This window comes from Phalacrocorax carbo, chromosome 2, assembly GCF_963921805.1.
Source record: "Phalacrocorax carbo chromosome 2, bPhaCar2.1, whole genome shotgun sequence".
NCBI classification, from domain to species: Eukaryota; Metazoa; Chordata; class Aves; order Suliformes; family Phalacrocoracidae; genus Phalacrocorax; species Phalacrocorax carbo.
In genome coordinates, this window is record NC_087514.1 from 132872285 (window position 1) to 132895566 (window position 23282).

The window sequence follows — 23282 nt, forward strand, 5'->3', positions numbered from 1 at the left end:
TTTACACTATTTATATCTGCAGCCAGTTGGTGATCTCCAACATTTAAAATGCAACTGAGATCCCATTCTTTGATCAGGTGGAAGGGAGCTAACAATTCAAAAGCCTAAAGCCAGTAATTCAGTCAAACGATCCCTAGCAGCTCTGAGGGTGAACAGATTGGTTTTGTTTTGAAGTTGGATGAACCGAAGATGACTTTCCAGAGCAGAAGAAGGTGAGAGCTGCCCAGACTTCTGCAGTGTGCGTCTCCAGCCACAACATGGTGCTTGGATGGTCACCTGACACATTTGCGTTGTGGCTAAAGTGACAAGGGGCATGCATGTCCCTTCTCGGAACTGGGGAAATGTGCCCCAAAACTCCTTTGAAACACCAAAGTGGCAGGATGAAGCAAAGCTTTCCCCCAGCCCTTCTAATTTACTGCATGTGGTGCATTTAAAGCCAGAAATAAAAATCTGCCAGGCCAGTCTATCCCATGTCAGGGGCCTGAGAACTGGCAGGGTCTCAGAGCATGACAGAGACAGTCTGTGATTTGTATGCGTTGGGCCTGGAGTAACATTTGGCAAAGTTTGCAGGATACGATTCTTGTGAGAGCACAGGGTAAGTGCTGCAGAAGGGGACCTCCTTTGAGGTTCATCCAGATGTGGTACAGGGAGACGGGCAGCGCACAGCTTGCCTCCTCCTGCATGGGAGAAGAGGTATTATGAAGAAAAACCTGCTTGCTTGCTTCCTGAAGAGATGGGATGAAATAAATCCGTTCAGTTTCTGAAAGCGTAGAAAAGCATCGCCCTGCTCCCCGTCCCCACTCCAGCAGGACTGCCTGGGGAAGGGGAAGTGATGTTTGACTGGTTGTACAGCAGGTGTTGGTGCTTTGGAAAAAACGTGCTTTCTTCTGACCGCCTTCTGCCAGGTCAGGGAGAGCAAATATTCAAAAAGGACTGCTGCAAGCAGCTGGCTTGGGATCGCTGCCTGCTGATGGCTTCCTCACATCTGGCTCCTGCACCCCAGTACTCCCCAGATCTGCCCCTGCACTACCTATCTTTTCTTCATGCAGGGAAATCCAAAGCGGCATCTATCAGTTATTCTGAAAGTAAAGAACTCCTAATACTTTAAGTCCAAAATGAGCGTTTATTATGCTTTGTCAGGAAATGTCTGATGCCAGATAACTTTTTTTTGCAATGATCTACTTAAAAACTGATATGAAACACATACAGGCATGAAACAACTTGTATTGGTTTTACTGCATTTCTTTTGGTTGTGCTACACCACATAAGAAAAACAAACACATTCAAAAAAGCAGACACTCCCAGGCCCCACATCTATAAAGTTGCAGTAAAGTTGCTTAGGTCTCCAGACTCCATCCTGTACCCATTTAAACATACGTTTCCTATACTTTTAAACATACGTGTTCCTATATTTAGATGAAGTCTCTTGCAAGCGAGAGAATAAACCCTTGTCCAGACTCTACACTGGCAAGCATATGCAAACCTAGATTTCTTGGTAGAAGCACTGGAGGGAGTTATCTCCTTGGATTTGCTTTATATCGGAACAAATTAAAAGTATATAGTCTGGAGAACTAGAAGTTCCCCTGTGCCTGCACATGGTCAGTGGATCTGATATCCCTTCTGCATTACTGCTGGTGCCTGCAAAGGGCAGGAATCTGCAGTCAGCTGGGGGCCAAACCTGCCGTGAATAGGGACCCCGTTCCTGTAGAGCCTCGCTCTCCCTTCAGAGATGGTTCGCTGAAAGCAAGATACTCTGCCCACAACATTTTGGGCGGAACACACGGTTGTTTTTTTTTAATAAAAGTGTTTTGCCAACCACTTTCTGACCAGATCTAATTTTGCTCTCCTCCCCGCCCCCTTCCTGTGAGGAAAAAGAACAGGTATCAGGCTCATTCACCAAGCTGAACCTTCTGTGACTTCACAAAAAACAACCAATGTAAGAATTTTAAACAATTCCTATCACTATCTTCCTCCAAACTGGAATGATCCAAACTATAACTAGAAAGACCTAACTACTACCTACTCCATTTTCTTGACAATTGTTAGTCCAAATTATGTTATCTGGCAGCTGATTATTTTTAAACACACTGCAGAGCTTATTTATTTCTCTTTCAACACTGTTCACAAATTATACTCTGTTAAAAAAACAAACAAGAAATTCTGAGCACTGGCATAATTTTACCCTTTCTTAACATAATCAAAGTACTTCTGGTTAAACCCCAGCCTGTCATACAAAGTCACACTTTATTGAGTTGTCTTACTGCTGTTCGTATTGTAGCAGCGCCTAAAGACTCGGACAAAGAACATGGTCCTTTTGTAAAGCCCGTAGACTAAGGATCCATTATTCTTTTGGGTGCAGATATACCTTTCCTCATAATTACATCCTGAGCTGTGACAAAGTGGCTGCCAGGCAACACAGCTGTCAAAACCACATTGCAGGGCAGTCGGAGAGCACAAATCAAGTGAAATAATGGAGATGTTTGGGACACGAGGCATTGCACAGAACAGCCAGTGCTCTTCGTGTTCCTCATGTCTGATTATGCAGCATAGCCTTGGCTAAAGCATCTTTATGGCATAATCCCACTTGCCCTTGCAAAAGGGCTGGTGGTGATGTTGCCAACATGGGCCCACATATCTCCCTGGTGTTTTGGGGTTGAGGGGTCTGCAGCACACTTTTCCTCTGAGTTAGGACTGTCACATTCCCATCACTTTTGTGTCTTTTGTGTCAGCAATAGGCATCATGCGATTGGCCATATCGTTCCACTAAAACAGCTGATTCTTAACACTTGACTTTTCAGATTTGGCTCATGTAATGGGCAATGATTGTTGGTACCAGCAGGAAGGATGTGGCTGGAGCAAACCCTGTGCTTTTCACGGGTACCTGGGTTGGGCCCAGCTTGCGCTGCTCATGAAGTCACGCGTACAGGATGCAGTTAGGCTGATTTAATGACAGATGACTGCTGAAAGGAGCAGTTCTGCTTTCCCTCACTTCCAGCCTTCCTCACTTCCTCACTTACGGCCTTCCTCGATCCTGCGGCTGTGTGGTCACAAGGCAGATCAATTCAGCTGCCTGGCCAATGGAAAATCAATTATTTTTTGAGGTGTTATTTTTCCACCAGTTTGATCAGCTGACTAACGTCAGATGGTTACCAGATCCCACGTAAGGGGTGTGAAGGGAGTACATTTCCATGGCTCGTAGGCAGGATCACCATTTTGCAACAGCCTGCTGTCAGGTCAGTGTAGCTGAAACGCCAGGCTACTGCTGCTACATGCAGGGGACAGATAACCCAATGTCACACTGATGCTGGAAGGGCCCGTTCTGCATTTTGGCACCCCGCCACAGATCGGGCGCCTATGCCACCTCCCTCTCACTGAGGGTGCCTCTGTGATTCCAGAGAAGTTGGTTTAGGGAGGATATCAGTGAGGAAAAATTTGTTCACTTTTTTGCAAGGTTAGTTTCACGGTGAAGCCAGTTGCCTGCAGGGCTGGATGAGTACTAGGGTCAGTCCCTGAAACCAACGGGACCTCTTGGTTGAGACAGGGTAACAGCTTTCCAAAATGTGCCTGTGAGATTGGCTTAACTTACAATGTCATTTACCAAGACATTTAGGCACTGGTGAATTTAACTGGGAAGAGCAGGCCAGCCTTATCTGTAGCTTGAGGCAGAAGATGTATGTCAGGGGAGACACACCTTACATCCAGTTCTCTGATTCAAACAGATGAGATGAGTCTGGCAGAGAGGAAGCAATGCCTGCACCACTGAGGTAGAAAAGCCAGACTCCAGGGACTCAAGGCCCCCGTAATTCAAGGTACTTAATTCTAGACACGTGCCTTGTCCTTCTTCCTTACATAAAGAGTAAATCCTTACATAAAGAGTAAAGGAACTGGTTTCTGGCATTGAGGGTTCACCTCCAGGGATTACCAGAATGACTGGAAGCAAGTCATTCACCTGAGATGAACTGCTCAGGGTCAATGCTGATAGGGAGAACAAAACACCTCACTGTGTCGAGAATCTGCTGGGAAGGGCGCACGGAAGCTCTTCTTCCCGTTGAGCCATAAACAAGCCCTGGGGATCACAGGGTGTCGCGGGCAGGGGGGGACCCTGGGAAGCCCCCAGCCCAGGCAGCCTCAGCTCGGGGACTCTTCCAGCCTGGCCTTGACAACCCCCAGGCGCGGGCAGAGGCCGCCCAGCCCCCGGAGGAGCCTGACCTCCTCTCGCCTCAGCTCGGACCCGCCGCCTCTTTCCCGCGTCCCCCCCGCGGGTGCGGGGTCCGTGCTGGGCGCAGCCCACCGGCAGAGGTGGGGACAGCGCTCGGGCGGCGGTCCCCGAGCGCAAAGGAGTTAACAGGACTTTCTGCCTCTTCCCGCCCGCGCCTCCTCCACCCTCCTCATTACCTGCACTTTATCACTGCCGGAGCCGCGGGGCGGGAGAGGTGGAGGGGCCGGCGGGGCTTCCTGCGCCGCCCGGGGCTGCCCGCGGCGGCGGGGCCGCGGCGTGCGGGGGCCGGGGAAGGTGTGCGAGCGGTGTGTGCGAGCGCCCGCCGCCCTCTGCCTCCTGCCTGCGTGCGCTGCCTGCTGCCTGCCTGCCTGCCTGTGGGTGGGAGCGGGGCTGGGGCGACGCGAGGGGAAGGCGGGCGGGCAGAGCGGGCGAGCGCGTGTGCGCGCCGCAGCCCGGCAGGGATGCGGCATGGCCGTGGGCTCCGTGAAGATGCCGTCGCCGTGTGAGGGCGCGGAGCTGGCCCGCAGCTGGAGTCCCGGCGGCGGAGCCCACGAGCCGCCGCCGCCGGTGCAGCTGCGGCAGAAGCTGCGGGAGCTGCCGGCGCTGCTGCGGAGCGGGCTGACCCTGCGGAGGAAGAGCGCTGCTGCCGCCGCCGCCGCCGCCGCCGGCGGCCGGGTGAGTGAGGAGTGAGTGAGCCGGCGGGCGGCCCGGGGCAGCGCCCCCCCCCCTCCGGGGCCGCCCCCGCCCTGCCCGCCCGGCGGCGGTGCCCGGGGCAGGCGGAGCGACTCCGGCCGGGCCGCGGTGGAGGGGGTGTGTGGGGGGGCGGGCCGCGGGGTCCCGGCGCAGGCCCCCCGCGGGGGGCGGGAGGGCGGCGGGGCGGCACCTCGGCGGCACCAGGGGCGGGGGTGCCCGCAGGCCGGCCCCGGGCTCGGCCCGCCTCTGCCACCTCCGGTAAAAAATGAAATCCCAGCCCGGGTGAGCGGGCGTCCCCCTCCCCGTCTCTGGGTTCCTCCTGTGGCTCCGCTCATCCCTCCTTTCCCCCCCTCCATGTGGCAGAACTTGTGTGGGCCAGTGCATGCTCTCGTCTGTCAGGAGATGCTGCGCAGGTGTGCTCCGACGCTTGTGCCAACGCGTGTTAAAGCCGTGAGCTTCAACGTGCACCCATGTCTTTGAAGCTAAGAGGCCTTTCTGGGCGTGCTGTAACCCCCAGTCTTGCGGGCCTCCAGAGACTGAGGCTGTGGGGTCACGCGGGTGTCGTGGAGATCCCTAGCCAAATTTCACTCAGGTTCACTCATTTTTGGAAAGGCTGGTGGCACAGGGGTGGTTTGGTAGGAAGCAGCACCCTGGCAAAGCACGGTGTGATGCTGCTGCAGCTGGGAACCGCAGTGGTGAGCGGCTGCTCATGCCTTCAATGTCTCCCAGTTGTGACTGGAGCCGTATCCTGGGGGTGGGACTGATGTCAGGTCGTGGCAAAATTTACTTGCAGGCCAAAACTGGACTGACACCCATCATCTGAGTAGTTGAAATGAAGGAGCTGGGTTTACCTACGCGGAGTTGGGTTTGTCTACGTGGAGAATCAAGCGAGCTGCCTTGTGGTTTTGGTGCACTGGTAAATGCCTGTGTAGGGAGTCAGTGCGGAGCAATCGGCATGATGTGTGTTTGTACCCTCATCAACTTTGCAGTACTTTACCCGTGTAAATGAATGAATTCTCTGCACGGGGAAGTTCTGGTTAAATACAGTAGGGTGTGAATTTAAAACCAGACTTCCTGGGTGAATGGTCTGTTCTAAGATACGTGTGCAAAGAAGATAAACAGGATTTAGTATATGAATTTACAGCAGAAGAGCTATTTCTGAGTAACATTTTGATTCAAAGTTCTGTTCTAGATAAGCTTATTTCCTCAAGTGAACTTAACCCACTGAATAAAGACTAGTCTGTATGGAGGTGCCTAATGATTTTTATTGTTCAGGTGAAATTGTAATCCACTTGACAAGTGTCCATAAGAAAACAGACCTAAGAGGATTCGTACGATTTAAAATAGCCAAGTCCTGCTCTGCCCTAACAGAATGTTTACAACAGATATTTATCTCCCAGTGAAGATTAGGCCTTTTCTGAATTTAGTTTAATTTGTTCCACTTTAAAAGCATACTAGAAGTATGCTTTGGAGTTCCGCTCCAAAGAAGTGGAGTAAGTGAGGAGTGTCGAGGTAAGAAGCAGTGCAAAACCGCTGCCGGTGACAATGCTGGTTTGTAGGCGGGTCTGAAGTACTGTTCTAGCACAACAAATTCATGATGATTCAGGGAGACACCATGCAGAGCAGGCTCAGGTTTATCCTCACGGTTATTCCTCGCTGCTGCTGAAAGCATTTGACAAGTGAGTGGTACAACAGTTACTCTGTAAATGTTTGGAGTGGGTGAATTAACACCTGGGTGAGAAGCCTGGGTAGCTCCTGGGTCATGCAGCTCCTCAGTTGTGCTTGCTGAAGCCTTGGTCCCGTCTTGCTTCATGCAGTCCCAGCTGAGGCTCTGCCTGTCTTTACTGATGTGCCGCACTACGGCCCAGCAAACGCAGCGTGACAGATTTAGTGGCGATGTCATCTTCGGCTTCGCCTTCCAATTCCCTGTGGGTCATCCTGCAAAGTTTTTCTTGAACTGTCTGTCCTGGTAGGAAGAAGGCTGGAGGGAGGATGGTGAGTTTATAAGTTTGGAGTCAATGCAGCAGATCTTGTGGGTGATGCTGCGCGGAGATCCTGTATGGCTCCAGCAAGACCTTCTGGCTGGTCACTTGGTCCTGTGTGGAGAATGGGACTGCTGTGCTCTGCTGCCGCTGGGTTTGCAGGGATTCTCCTGCAGCTGGAATTATTCAGCAGTGCAGGTGCCTAGTGGGGTGTTCTGAGGCGCAAGTCATGCTAGGAGTCCAGTAGTGGTGTTAATGTCACTTGTTCCCTTTGGAAACAAAGTGGACGCTTGGGGTGAATGGAGGGTCTCTCCCACATGTGTGATTCTCCAGGGAGCAGTCTGGCTCAGTTAGTAGTGCCCCGTGTTGATTCCTGTCCACTCCGTGCATGTGCCTTTTCCCCCCAGAAATGGAATTTTAGGGGCATGACCCTTTTCACATATTTCTATTTAATGTGGCAAATAACTTCAACCCTGAAAATGACAGTATTTGGGGGAGAGAGAAGGGTTGTGTTAGAATAATGAAATGCAGCATTTTTTAATACTTTCCCTTTTAACATGACTCTTAAATTTAAAAAAGCCTTAAAATAAGGTTGGAGGAAGGTCGAGTAACACAAATATGAAACACTCATTCCTTTGTTTCACCTCAACAAAACATTTCAAGTTAAACCAAAGTTAATTTTTGGAGGGTTTTGCTTGCTTATGAAATCTCCATTCCCTCTATTCCTTTGTAAAAAAAATTTAGTCTGATCTTCCTCTCCAGTGACTTTTGCTTTGTGCTTTTTTGTTTGTTCAAATGCCAAGCCAAGAGTCTTATTTGTCCAGCTGGTTTCATCAGGAATGTTGCTCACTTAGGTGAGCTGTTTTCAAGTAAATGTTGACCAGCTGAAATTCTGGCTTGTTTCATTTCCTAGAAAAATACTATGACCCCTGAGCAGGGGGCTTGTCTCTGATGCTGACTTGCTGAGAGACCGCCTGTAGTGCATTTTGCTTCCTCATCTATAAACCAGGGGTAATCTGTGTGCATGCATGATTGGGGACTATGGATAATAAAATATAACGCGTTAAGGGTGTTATAATTGTTTTAAGGATGTACTTCACTGCATGCTGTTCAAATACTTCCTGTGGTGTGGCGGGGAGGAAAGCATTGCATAGTAGAGCGTAGTATACAAAAAATGGAATAAATTCTGCAAACCAGTACAGGGTGGAATAATTTTTTTTAAATTGGTTTGGGCTTCTCAGTCCTTGGCCCTTGGCACTAGACTGTTTGATATCAGATAAAACTAACCTCCACTTCCTTTGCTAGGGAAGCCCAATGTTGTTTTTTTTTTTTTTAAAGCTCCTGAACTTTGAACTGGATGTTGGCCTTGTCCCTGATGGTGGTTTTTCTTAAATTCAGTCTTAGGGCAGGTGCAGCACAGATGTCTGAGACGGCACTGGGGGTTAAGCTGCAGTTGCACAGTAAGCTGTGAGGTGTGGGTTTTACTCCTCATCATCTGCTCAGTGCTTCTTTGTTTCTGCTGGATAAAGCAGCAGAAAATGTTCCAATCTTTTGCTGTGGTAGTTGTGTGTGTATCTGTGTGTGTGTGTCAGAGCTTGTGCAGAGGCAGAGGAGGGATCTGTTGTGGTGGATTGCTGTACCCTGTGGAACTGTTCCCCTCTGCCATGGGCTTTATCAAAATCTTTGGAAAGTGGGACCCTTCTGTTTCCTAGTTTGCCTCCTTGAGGTATGTTAAGTGCACATGTAGTAGGCATGAGTATTTTCGTTATGAAGTATCTTTGCTGTTCTTCCTGGTGCTTGCCAAAGATGCCTTTCTTTTCTCCCCTTTTTCTTGTAATTAGTGGTGAAATACGGGTCCCTGCCCCTGGAAGCAACAGGAACAGCGGTGGCAAGCTCCTGCACGCACATCAGTGCAGCAGTCACTCCATCATGCCAAAAATCCTTTTCACAACACTCGGTTGGACTCAATGGAGCTAATGCCCCTCCTGGCAGAGCAGGTGAAGCTCTGAGAAGTTGGAGGAGGAATTACTTTGCACACATACACAGACACATAGACATTTTTAATGACCTTCTCTGCTTTGTAGGTTCACAAAGTACCGTTGTTATACGTGAGCATGGATGTTGCTCTTTGTCACAGTAGTGGAGCTGGAAAACCTTTTGGACATCATGGTGTCAAACCCTATTACTCTGATATTATGAAAGATCTTGATGGCCTGTACCAACCTTCACCATGGGACATGCCTTTGGCTTGCTGGAGGTTGAAGAGATACCATGACTATTTTCTTTTCTGAGACTCTGTAATGACTTGTGCGGTTTCTAGAGGTTTTTGGCCAGACAAATGTTCTCAGACTGTCTTTTCCTTAGCTCTGTTTTGAGTGACAACTTTGCTGTATGTGTATGTCAGGGTGTAAACTGACTGTAGGATTATAGGTAGAAAATAAATCATGGGAGTTAAGATATGGACACTAAAAGTTTACATGATTTCAGAGTGAGACTGGAGAAGTTCATAGAAGAGAAATATATTGAACATACATAATCCTCATCAGGCACAGAAGGTTCCTGAGCTGAAAATAGCTGGAGGGTTGGAGCATATTAGAGATATCTATCATATATTCTGGCAGTGGCAGTTGTCATGCTGTTGGAGACAACTTTTGTTTGGCACAGGGAAAAAAATAAAATTATATGCAATCTGTTTTAATTAAACGAAGCATCCGAACCTCTCAATCTATGTTTTGCTGAACTTTTATTCATTTCGTGTAAGAAGCTTTCAGTTGCTTATGTCATTCAAGTTACTTTCCTCTACTCAGTTAATCCTGGGATAGGGGAAGCCATACTGTTGTAGATGAGGTTTTGCCAGGACATTAGAAGTTCGTTGCTGGAAATACTCAGAATTTCCAGTGCTTCTTTCCATGGCTACATTATGTTGGTAGCTAATAGATACATTTTGTTTGAGCCGAGCATATAGATCTACCTTTTAGTCAGGTGATCTTCTTACCAACGGCTGACATTTATAGCAGTCTGTATTCTTGTTGGCAGCTCCTCATCTTAGTAGTGCCTGAATGACCTTGTCTTTCATGCTGCTGGATTACACTTTTTTCCTAATATTCTAGTCCTCGAAGTCACCTAATCTTCCTGTAGACCATTCTGTTTACATTTGTTGTGACAATGCCATCAACATGTTTCATTAGGACCTTTATGTTCATTTGACCAGTGTTGGTAAAGACAAGAGAAGAAAAAAGTCAAGAGAACAATTGCTCTGGTACCTTTGTTTATATATACTATAGAGGCTTTAATTTTGGTGTTTCTCCTGCATTAAAAAGATGCAGCGTTGTGTTACGTAGATGCTGTACTGGCTGAAATCAGCGCACAAAAATGCTGGATTGGCTCAGTGAAACAAAAGTTTTGCTGTCAGAAGTATTATCAAGTAGGCTGATTGATATTGGTGACATTTTGCTTTAAAGCCTGCTGTGGAGGTTCTACTCAGTAACTTAATACTGCCATCACTTTGGCAGTTATTATGTGACTAGAAATAGTCATGGTAAGTAGTCTTGAATTTTTCCTATTGTAATCAGGCTTATTATGTATTCCTGTTAAATGTATTTGATTAAGATAATTGTCTTTCACAGTATCCTTTAACTTGTCAGGTCTGTGACTGGTGACACATGAAATGTTGAGTAATGAGTAAAATAGCTTAGCGACAGTGACCACGGTAGCTGATGGGGAATTTCATTGTCTCTTGTGTTTATTTGCATAATAATTTGTTTCATAGTCAGTGTTCAGTGAATTACTAAATTGAGAATACTTAATTAGCCCATGCGTTATGACATCTGAGAAATTATGCCTGGGTTTGATTAGCTACAGTTGAATGAAATGGAAGGCTAAGGCTAACCCATTCTTCTGCCCTAGGAAGTAACCTAATAACTTTTGCAGAATGCAGAGTTATTTTTCTCCCCGAGGCTGGGGATTAGTCTGATTGCCAGGGTGATGCCCACTGCCTGTGGTCTTACGCTGGCACTGGGTGTGAGGCTGGCAATGCCTGGACTGACATCTCAGCTGCTTGCTAGCATCCCTGGGAAAGCCCAGGTGCAACACTAGCAGGTGCTGCTGGCAACGCATGGGGAAGAGGTGCCATCATGTGGCTCGTGCTCATGGAAGCTGCATAAAATAGACATCGACCCTGTGACACAGAAAATGCAGTAACTTGCGCTAAGCTATGGGACAGGTTCTGCATTTCCTTTGTCTATTTTGGCCAGAGTGTATCCTGATAAATCCCGCTTTGACCTACAGTCAGCTGCTAAGAAACATGGTCTTGTCTTTAATCCCTTGCCCACACTGCAAACGAAGCTGAAAACTTGAGTTAATTTTGCCCACTCTCAGTCTTTAAATGCTGCTTTTCTTGTGTTAGTAATAACACCTTCATTTAGGGACTCCGAAAGAAAATATCGATCAGCCCTGCACGTTTTTGTAATTCTGGTTGAACAAGAATCTCACTACTTTCACTTTTGGCTTTGCTCCTATTTCTAAGGGACATAGCCTGCAGAGCCTCAGATGTGGTGCTGCCGTGTGTGGCTTGGAAACCTATCAAGGAAATCTACGTAGGAAATAATATCAACGCCATAGTAATTAAAAGGAATGTATCTCAGTATTTGCAAAATTTCTGCTAGTGTTACATCTTGATCAAAGGCTCCATTTAAATGTGAGCTGATTGTCCCCTTAGTTGTGTATTTAAAGTGGAATAAACAAAATTCACTTTGTGGAATTGTATATATAAATTTGCTTGGTTGCAAACCTGCATTATTGGTTAATTCACGCTAGATTTCCCAGCCGCTAGGATGAATGAACAAGCACTGCACTGTACAATTATGACAGACTCCTTTAAGGTTTGTATTCAGCTGTTGCTACTCGTGTGGCCCCAGTGGTGTGAATTCCATTTGTGCCATGAGGAAATTGCAAAACAAGCTGTGCATTTTTATGCTGATGAAAACGCTGAAAATAGGAGGCGATAGGTTTTTAAAGGCAAGCAGGATATGCCATCTTTTCAACTTACTACAATAACTTTCCATTAATTAAAACAGATGTTTTATCCTAAATATGTAACAATTAATTCACATATGGGAAAGGAAGTTGCTTTTTCTTTATACTTATACTATGTAACTTATTGAATATAACTTTATAGCGATAACTGAATAAGCAAGCTATATAGTACAGCTGAAGTGCTCCTGTCCACCCATGGTTTCCGACCTCTTCCCAGGCGGGTTATGGGTGTAACATCCAGTGCATGAAGCGATGGGGTTCAGCAAACTGACTTTTGGTCTGGCTCTGTTCAACTACTCAAGATCCCAGACGGGTCTTACAGCGATCCTGTGCCTGATCACCAGGCACCCAGGTCTGGTCACACAGTTGTGTCTTTGGGAAGTGAGCCATCTTCTATTAGGCGTCCATGTTAATGCTTAGAAAAAGAGCCTTAGTGTTGGTTGGGGCTCAGTATGGTGCTGCAGGACTGAAAATAAAATGGGATGCCTTTTAATTCTGGACAGAGTGAGAGTGCTCTGTTCTTCTGTAGACTCTCAGGGCTGGCTTAGCTGGGCCATCTGTACATTGCTGTGCTCTTTGTGCACAAATTCTGAAACCTCTTTTTCCCCAAGTCAAGCTGCCTGGCAGATCCTGTAGGGTACATCTACATGCATCCATTTCAGTGGAATATTTTAGGTTGCTTTTCGGTATCTGCTGTATAAACTCCATCCATATGACACCTTTTGATTTAAACATTTTTCATTATGTCTGTGCTTTTGGCAAAAGTTTAAGGATAAAAATGAAGTCATTGGGCTGTAAAGTTGAAAGCCATGGAAGCAGGATCTGGATTTTTTCAAGTTCCAGGTGTAAAAGGCAGTAGCTATTCATAACTGACACGATGTCTTTTATCTCAGTTAACTTATGGTTTGACTTGGGTTAGTCTGACCTTGTAAAATGATCTGCTTATGGCTGTTGTATTAAGCTAGGGTAAATTATTAATATTTAAATACTATTGTATACAGTTTATTCTGATTAATTCCTTTTTCACAAGATATTTTCCTGGAGAGGACACAGCAGGCTAACTGATTAAAAGTCAAGATACTTTTTATACTGCAAAAAGAAAATATTCTGCTGATTGAGGGGAAGAAAACTCTTCAGTCTATATAAATACCAGTAGAGCTGTATTCATAGCATCAGTAATAATTTTTTGCCTTCAGTTTTAGAACTGAATTAAACCATTAAATCTTAAAATGATGGATGATTTTTTTGTTTGCCTTTTTTAAAAGATTAATTGTGCAGAATGCAACTTTCTTTTTCTCCTTGATTTAGGGGGTGTGTGGGATGTGTCACATTTCTTTCCTTGCTTCCTGAAACGCATACCTAAGTATTTATATGGCTGAGATACACATGGGCTACGTGAGCAGTAAGGAAAGAAATAGAAGAGGCTCTCCAACAGTCTTGTTGCTTAATTATGGAGTAGGTTTTATATGTGTGTGCTTTATTGTGATCTGCTTGTAACTTTTCCCGCAGCTGGCCCTTCTGAGCATCTCTGCAGGTTGCGTGTCAGCATCATCACTGGGAGTAGCCCCAAGCAAGGGCCTGTGGCTGCTTGCAGTGATACTACAGGCCAAAGCAATGTATGTCAAACCATGCCCTTCATGTTACAGTAGACGGTATGCCATCTGCAGGTCAGTACTGAGGAGCAGTAAGCCAGAGAAGTCCTGCATTTTAGATTAAGTTGTGTCATGTCTGTCCCATCCATCGTTGTGTGTGTCCCCCCCAAAAAAACCCCAAAAACAAAAAAACCCACAACCAAACAAAAAAGAAAACCAACCAAAAAAAAACCCTCCAACAGAAAACTGAGGTCCAGACCACTTGTGAGCATCAAGAATTTATGATATTGGCTGGGGTAAGGAGCGGGAGGGAGAGCAGGTGTTTGGGTTTTATTTGTGTTTTGTTTGTTTGTTTTTTTTTAAGATGATAAGCATTTCATTGTGGTTTTCTGGCCAAGTTCTGGCCGAGAGATTTAGACTCAGTGATCCTAAACCACTTTGTAATTTCAGATGCATGTGGTAATCACTTGCTGTCATAGACTGCTACTGCACACTGTCAAGCAGATGCTCCATTTCATCCCATAGGTGAATGCGCTTCAGTGACGCATAAATTGATTTTTAAAATATGGAAAGAAGGGGAGAAAAACAAAGCACATGCATGCTTAGCTCTGAAAGTCGCAAAGCTGTTGTTTACTGGATGGCAGAAAGAATGAGCTAAAAGAATCCCTTAGATATGGTCTGGGTCCCAGCTTGTGTACAATCCAGCGCTTTGTTGCGGTTTGTCGTTTCTGCAGTGCCCGAAGCCTCTTGGCAGTGAAAGCAAATCTGGGGGTGTGGGCTGCGAGTCTGCTGCTGAATCTGTGTTGCAGGATGAGCTGAGATTTGTGGCGTTTGTTAAGGAAGGCCAAACTCATGGGAGAGGCAAGTTCTAAAGGAACAAAAGTGGAATCTAGTAGTTAGCTGCTAAAGAAGAAAGGTGAGGACGCAGCACATCCCAAGCTTAAGTGTGTTTTGGCTTAAGAAGGATAAATTGAAACATCTGTCAGTGCTAGTATGGACTTATGCAGGGGAATTCTCTGAAGTAGTCTTCCTCAGCATTTGGTGGGAAAAAAATTAGTTAGGATAAAAAATTCTAATAATCCTGCTAGATTAATTGAAAACTTAACCAGATTTTAACTTCTGTTCACAAAGAATGGCATAATCATGTCCAAAAATGAAACACGGATACTTAAAAAACTTACACCACACATGCCGGCACACACACACATAAGACGGCATGTCACTGGAAGACTGTTTACAAATGATTAGCAGACCCATTCTTTTTATTCCTCAGTATCCACATGTATGAAAGAGATTGATAAAACTGGTCAGCCTGTTAGAGCATAGTTATTAATAAATATTGTCTTTCTAATTGTCTTTGACAGCAATTGCTGGAATAAAATACATAAAATGCCAAAATAATAATGGTAGTTAAATTGATGCCTCTTTATTTATATTTTTATTATTGTGTTGAAGGATACAAAGAGGAACATTCAGCAGATATTTAATTTCTTGTTTTATCTCATTAAACAGACAGTCTCCAAACAAACGAGTTTCAGATTAGTTTTACCAAAGCTATTTATCTAATTATGGCTTTTACTGCACTTGAATGAATGGCTGCAAATCAATAGGTCTCTTAGGTTGCCAGGACATGCATTAAAACTGGTGAGCCTCCAAGCTCACCATTTTTTTTTCCATTGAGGTATCTGTCCTCAGTTTGTACAGTGTATGCATAAACTGAGAATTTATCCGAAGTCCTGTTTAAAAAGTCCCATTTTTGAGTTGATAATTTGCAATTCATTGCGGCAATAAATATTTACATTATACTGGTAGAGGTTTTATTAAGAAAAAACAAAAACATTTTTTCAGGGGAAGCTAATGTAGATACAAATCATGTTGTAGTGGGTCAAGATTATGGTTCATCTAGTCCTATATCTATAAGTTTTAAGGCTGATCTAACAGGTAACTGTTTTAGCCACAGATATCAAGTTTCTTGTGCTTTCAAGAGAGTGTGTGGGCAAATGTTGTATAGTCTGCCTTCCACTCTGTTTTTTTTTTTTCTGGTTTCAAATAGCCAGAGATACCTTATACTCTGATGCTTGGAGATTGTTACCGTCAATCATTGCAGTTATAGCTTTTCATGTTGCTCATATACAAATACAGCCTTTTAATGATTCTGGCTAGTATTTTGGCTTCAGACTAATTTTGGAACTCACGTTTACAGAGCTTGTGTGTGGGGCTTGGTGATAATGACTTTACAAGAGAAGGAAAAATATGTCTTGGTTTATTCTGTTGTTAATTAAAGCATTCCTTTTTGATCAGTTTTGAATATCCCACCTTTAATTTCAGTGACCCTTCTGTTGTTCTTACGAGGCAGGGAACTTCCATCTTCTGTACAGTTAGTTTTTATGTATTCTTTTATACAGCTGTTTTTTAAAGCAAGCAATCCCAGTCTCTCTAGATGACTCTTTCCATGCTGTAATTATTTTTGTTACCTTGTTTTGAACTCTATCTGGTTTTGCAGTGTCCCTTTGAACTTGTGATGGCTTGTGCCGAATGTAATATTCTAGATGAGACTGCACTGCTGATTTATATAAATCATGCAATTTCCTCCCTCTCTCCATCATGTAGGCTTTTCATCCTAGCAATTTGCTATCTTTTTAGAGTTCCTGGTGGCACAGATTAGTTCTTCACTGAAATGTCTTCACAGCCATTCAGGTTGCTTTCTTTAAGTTGATGTAGTTAATTTAAAACCATGTTAAGTTGTCAGCATTTTTTCCTTCCAATGGGTGTTACTTTGCATTTGACATGGATAAACATAGTTTAACATGGAGTTGTCCACTCACCTACCTTGACTAGGTCCATCTGAAGTTGTTATAGATTTCTGATTATGACTAACCAAAATCGTATATGGAAAATTTGCTTGTCTTGATACTGACATCACAAATATGTTTTATTAAACAGCAATCATCCTAGGATATAACGTTGGGACATCTTCGTATTTTCGTTGTCTTAATGGGAACAGCCTATTTAACCCTCTTCTTGTCCTTCATCACTTTGCTATTGCTTGATCATTTACAGAGTTTTTCCTCTCCAAGAAAGACTGCTTTAGCTTCTTTAGAGGAGTTCTGTGTGTTAGGGTGAGTCTGTGCTATGTCTGTTGAAGTTGGAGGTACAACTGTAGAGTATTGCTGCGTGGATGGTCTCTGAACATACAGGAAAACCGGCTAAAACCATGCCAGTCTTGACCTTGTTACAGCATACTGTGTCAAAGGCTTTCCTGTTCTTGTAAGAAATATAAGAATAATCCTGACTGGTGAAGCTCCTGTTCAGTAGGTGGGCATTGTTTGGAAAGCTCTACACAGACTAGTCACCAACAGCTTTGTCAAATAATCTCTGAGCAGGGCTTTGCAAGAGTATCACTTGGCTCTGCTACTATCAGTTTTTTATTTAAAAACAGCAGTGATAGAGTATGTTTGTTAAGAAGTAGCTACCTGTCCAATACATCAAAGAAGAAAGACCAGTGAGGGGAAGAGAGTCTTTTGTTCTTATTTATTTATTTATTTTAATTAAAAAAAAAAAATCTGCTTATGCAACTTTACAGCAGAACTGCTGCTAGGAACAAAACTATCTACAGGCATATCACCAAAGATTTTTGAAGAATGTCACGTTACAGACAACTGCTCTCTGATTTTGTAAAGCTCTTTATTAAAGACAGGGACAGAAAATGTCCCTGTAGTGGACTTCTGTGTTTAAACACCAAAGTGTAGCCAGCAGAGCAACACTACCATTAAATCAAAGTTGTGGTCTTATTAAAAACCGTTAAAAAATTCAAACTTATGCTCTTTGAGAATCCATTTATTGTGACTGTAGAAAAGGACTATTTCAGTTGCTTATTAATAGCAAAGCATGTTACAGGAAATTTATGGCAGGTTGGTGGGAGTGGGTAAGGCAACATTACATTCTTCCATTCTGTAAATAAAAATAATTCCAAAGAAGCTATCCAGGGACAATAATATTTTTTTTTAATAAACCTGAGTTGAAAACGGTCCCCTCCCACTGAAGAGCTAATGGTAAATTTTGTGAGACCTCCCAAACTAGAAACCTGATTTTTGATTTTTTAATTTGAGTTGAGTAAGAAAACAGATTGAATCTTCATCCCTTGCTTTAGCATTTCTTGGTGTTATCTGACTTTTAGAAACAAAGCCAAATACTGAGGGTCTGTGAGTCATCTTCTTTTCAGACTGAGCCAACTCCAGTTTCAGTATGTGTATGCTTGTTTCCTTATACTGTGACTTTTTGCCTCCTAAGTTAGTCATTGTTATCTCTTGGCACAAGTGGAGAAGCTAAAAACATCAACAAGCATGAGGCACGCTAGAAACATGCAAACAAACCTCCAATGGAATCTTCCAAACCCCAGAGCGTTCCCGTCGCCATTGCTTTGCTGTCCATGAACCCATCTGATCTTTTGATCATATCCTGGTGGAGGGAGCAGGGAGGTCAATTCCAAGGCAAGGGTTTACTGTCAAGGATGGGTGTCCTAGAGGCCCTGTCCAGCTAATCTCTGCTCGTGTGGCCAGTGCCCACAAGACATTATGTCATTGCATAGATAAAAGGCAGCATATATGTAGAGGTGAAAAAACTTCTGTTAACCTTTTTGCGAGCTTTGCTTTTTGAAAGTCTCTGTGTATCTGTGTACCAAGAAGGTGGTGAAAGTCTGCTTAATTTTGCTACAGTTATTTTTGGCACTTGAGAGGTGACCAAATAGATATGTTACCCCATAGGCTTAGGCTGGCTTAGGTGAAATTGGTGAAGCCTATGTGGTTGGTTTGTGGTAGTGGTTCCACTGAGACAAGGGCTGTTTTGAAGTAATCTCTAAAAAGCTGGCATTGGAAAGGATGGAGCAGTAAGCAAGTTGATTGGGGTGAGAATCAGCTGGTTTTTGGAGACAGTGTATCTCAAAATGAAGGTCTCTTACTGTAAGTGGCAATTTGCCATCAATCTGCCCTAGTGCCAGAGTTCAACTGATGGTTCGGGTGTCCCTGCTGCAGAATGGGTTATCAAGCACGAGGGGCTTTTGAGACTGTCATGGCAAAGGGGTTGGAAGAGTCTGAACAGGTATTACCTACTTTGATAGGGCATCCAGGCTGGCCTAGGCTTCCGTGGTGAATTGATGAGGGCAGACTGAGCATCACAGCGGACTGCTAGGAGGTCACCGACATCTTGCTCTCCGTTAGTGTTTATAGAAACACAGGTGGAGTATCTCTGTAGTGTCTGACAGATCAGTCACTGCAGTGAGGAATACTGCAGTATATTAATCTTTTATATAATTTTTCTTCCCTGATTTCAGCCTAAATTCTCTTATTAATTACCATCTTCCATGGGCATATTGCTTGAACCAGCTTTTAAAGGCAGCAGTTCCCCATCTCTCCCCCGCTTTCCTTGCTCTCTCCTGCCTCCTGCTTTGTGTAGGTCAGAAAACATTTGCTGACTGAAAACTATATTTATTACTGACTTTTAAATCTGGGTGGGTTGGTAACCAGGATACAGTGGGCAAGTGGAAGGAGGATAACAGCATGTTGAAGTGATCAGTGTTGCAAGCATTGTCTATGATGCAGAATATTAAAGAGGAAGAAAGTTAATTCTCTTTGCCCCTCGACCTGAAAAAATGTGGTCAGTCTTCACCTCAGGTGCTTTTTTTCCCATGGGACAAAACAGCCCTTCAAGGATCTTGGGGTGAAGACTCAATCTGGTGAAGCAGAAGAAGGTAGCTCAGTTCTACGTTGCTGCTTTATGTGGATATGTACTGGAGGATCTTGGAAGAGCACTGGACAGTGGTGTGTCTGGTAGGGCAAGGAGAATGCAGCTCTAAGCACAGGGAATGTGTGAGCTGCTGCTCAGTCTGATGGTCAGGTGTACCTCAAATGTACTTCTCTTAGCACCGGCTGCCAGGCCTGACTGTCCTCAGGTGGTGGAAATGTGACCCTGTAGAAAGTCAGTGGTGTGTGAGTCCTTTCCTCTGATTGTACTACGGCATCAGCAGACCGTTCTGCTGGCTCTTGGAGGTTTGAGGATATGCTCAGCTGTACTTCGGCTGTGAGTAATGCAGAGGCTATTCTACTTTTCTTTTACACGCCCTGGTTCCCACAACTGATAAGCGTGCTTATGTTCACATTGTGTTTTTCTGCTTCTCTCTTATGTGTTCTAATGAGTATTTCCTTTAAAAGTTATAGTGCTACCACTGCTGTCTTCAGTGAGGGATAAAATACTCGTCTGAGTGCAGTCTATGGTTTTTGCCTCATGTACGTTTGAAACAGCCTTAGAAAGTTCATCCACCATTATGGCTGAGCACTTAGCATGAGCTTCTGACATACATTTTCTGGACTATCTCCATACCCAGTGGATGTCTGGCCCATTACACAGTACGATAAGTAAGCCCTCAACAGTTCCTCTGGAGGAGTAATCTTCCTTACAGCACCTGATGTACACAGATCTTGTTGAAATCACGGAGAACTCAGTCTCTTTGTCAAGATGCATCTGACACAGGCATGTATGTTCAACTTCGTAACACACAATTCATCTCAGATCCCTGCAGTGCTGTAATACTATGGACTTCTTTTTTCCACTGCACAAGTTTTTCATGCTAATTTAGACTCTAGTACTATTTTTTTTCTAATGTGCTTTGGAATATGGGAATGAGATTGACTAGGATATAGACATCATATGGTGGGACTTCTGTTGGGATGCAGAACTAGATAATAGTTGCAAATGCAATTAAAGGTTAATTAATTCAGATAATTTAATCAGATGTAAAAATAGAAAAATCTAATCCTTTCGCTCTCAAATTGTGGCTTTTTTTCCCTGTTTAAAGAATAGTACATTTCTTGTAAAGGGAAAAAAAAAAAGTGTCTTTATATTGGTTTAAAAGACTTCTAATGCATATAAGGAATGAAGCAAAGGGATAAAAACTTTATGCTTTAAATACCAGGTCTAGTTTTGCTGGAGGGTCTTTTTTTGAGGGCTGGGAAATTACAAGGATTAATGACTTCATGTGGGACAAGAGACTGATGTGGGACCAACTGAAGGAAGGTTGGTTGGTTGGTTGGTTGGTTTGTTTATTTAGTTAGTTAGGCTGCCTAAAATAGTTTTTTCAACTATACTTTATCAATAAAAAGTTTAGTGCAACACAGTTTAATATTTCCCTTTTCTATGAATTTGAGTAGGGTGTCATCACAGAGGGAGTTAATCTCACAAGAGTAGCTTGTCAAATTTTGTGGCTTTTTGCTTAAACTGACTTTGGTTGAACATCTGATTCTAAGCCTGAGGAGAGGTGCAGGGATCACCTGTGCAGGCCTTGTCTGATCTCAGCCATCCTGTCTTAAAAATAAATTATGAATGTGGAGAACCTTTATAAGGACCAGTACTATTCATGATGTTTTCAAATGTCTCTTGCTGGAGCAAGGTCCTACCCTTCAAAACTGTAGATCAAAATGAGAAAACTCCCTGGTACCAGCTGGAAAATACCAAGAGAGAAAGAAATCCTCAGCCCTCACACAGAGGAATCAAACTTCCACAGCAGTAGGAAAAAGGACTTGTAGACTTAACTGAATTTAGATGGGGTAAATCTACAGCAGATAAATTCAGAATAATGCAGCATAGACATGATGTGACATATCCATCTGCTTTAATAGTAACTGTGTTCACACAATTGTTACGAATAAAGAATGGAAATAAAGATATATATCCGAAGAAAGGCAGGTAATTAAAATTAAGGGTGAAGAATTTCAGTAAAGAAATCTGCCTCTTTAGGGCAGAAGTCTTGCTTAACTTCAAAGGCTGTGGTGTTCTTTTCTTGAACCTATGTCCACGAGGGAGGTTCCCATCTAAAGATGCCTGAACTGTTTCTATGACATTATGGCAGTGCACATCTTTTACTTTCTTAATAGCTTAATCTGCATAAAGTATGTCATTTATATTATTTGTTTAAGATGCTATCTTACTAAGTAAGACTTCTATCTGTTAGATACTTGGCACTTGGGCTGTTTTCCCATGTCCAAAGATTTACAAGACTCATCTGTGTCTTGCATCTGTGATATTTTCTGATTCTGTAACTTCTCAGTCTAGTGAAAGCTAAATTTACCTAAGCTGTTTTAGTGGTTGTTTGTATATGTTAAACTCCTGTTTGTATTCTAATCCTATTCCATATCTAATGGTTATTGCTCACTACCTTGCATGTTACTCTGCTCAGTCATCAGGATTGAACAATAGACGTGCAGGGGTTTCTGGCACACCGGCAGAGACTTCTGAACTGCCTTGTTTTTCTAAGACCCTCCCTATCTCAGAGGTAACAAACCTCCCTTTGCAGATGGAGTGCACTTCAGTTTTCATTTGTTCCTGCTTCAACAGCCAGACCAAAGGTTTTCAAGCACAAAGAAGATGTTATCAGGGTTAGTGTGATCCCGTTCTGCAGGCTGTTTGAAGGTGTTGGTAGTGGAGCTCCAAGTAGTGCTGAGGCTCTGCTGAGAGCAGGTGAGGAGTTCCTGGATCTACTTTGCTGAGGAATTGCTTGTGTGATCAAGGGAACAATTTTTTTCTTTCCTTGCATATTGAGTGCCTTTTAAGCTCTCGGTACAGTGAGGCCTTGACTGCTTCATGAAACTAAAATAGTTAAACTTCAATATTTTTTTTTTTCTATAAAAAAGTAAATTACAGCTCTTCTTCTGGAAGTGGTTAAGAACTCCCACTATTCAGTCCGTAGTAGGTTGGCACAGGCTTGTGCCAAGAGCTACTGTCAATGAACTTAATAGTGTTCCCAAGAGAGCACGTAACGGAGTGCTGCCAACACAAACAACGGTGCTGTGGATTCTCAAACTGTTAAGGCTGTAATGCAAGCTTCTTTAAACAGAGCTTGTTCACCTAGCTTGGAGGCTGCTCCTGCTCTCTGGAAACCTCAGAAGCAAGAAAAGCACAAGTCAGCAGTTTATGATTTGCTTTGTTTTAAATGTGCTATAGGTATTTGAACTTAGAGTGGGGCTACCCTGGCTATATGGCTTGCGTGCTTCTAGCCCTTAGCTGATATCTGGTCTTTTCCAGTAAGTCTCAAAGTGCTTTGCAGAGCAGAGTGGCCATCATTGTTCCTATTGTGCCAGAAGGGAAATGACCTGCTGAAGGGAAATGACTTGCTGAAGGTTGTGACCGCACCGGGTTCAGGACTAAAACTAAGGTACAGTGAACAGACTGGTGTTTGTTCCGTGTGTCAGTTGGTCTCTGCAAAATCAGAAAATCAGTTTCTCAGAAAGAAAGTGTAAAGAATTTCAACATCTTGCACTTGAAAAGAGTAACTGTGCTCTAATTCTAGGAATAAGGTTTGAGAAATTACTGGATGACCTACCTTTTGTGCAGACAGTGGTAAAAGTGGAGCTCTCTGAGAGCAAGGACATTAAAGAAAAGGGGCATTAAAAACATACCTTTGCACACTTGTAAAGCAATTAATGGACTATTTGTGTTCAGCTCATGCAAAAAAAAAAAGTTGCCAGAAATATAGGCATTTTTCAAACAGTAAACTAAACTGATGCAATTTACTGCAAGGTATTCTCATAAATCATAATCAAAGCATTGAATTTTAAGTTTGTCTTTTTGTACTTGAAACACTAAATATACTTTTGTTATTGAAATCTATAAAACTGGTGCTTTATTTGCAAATCGCTTCTGAATAAATTAAGATTTGAATGGATTTTCTTGTTCAATAATATGTATACTTTGTATTGACATTTTTAGCTACTT

The 23282-nt window shown here is 43.6% G+C and overlaps 1 protein-coding gene across 2 annotated transcripts in view; it reads left to right on the forward strand.

The window, feature by feature from the left end:
• The first annotated feature begins 4440 nt into the window (after positions 1 to 4440).
• The window catches only part of RAPGEF5 (Rap guanine nucleotide exchange factor 5), a 161196-nt gene continuing 142354 nt past the window's right edge, over positions 4441 to 23282 (forward strand). For both annotated transcript variants that reach the window (XM_064444448.1, XM_064444449.1), the window contains exon 1: positions 4441 to 4894. In XM_064444448.1, coding sequence (XP_064300518.1) covers positions 4688 to 4894 — 207 coding nt within the window. In that variant the 5' untranslated portion in view covers positions 4441 to 4687. The remainder of the gene's footprint in view (positions 4895 to 23282) is intronic.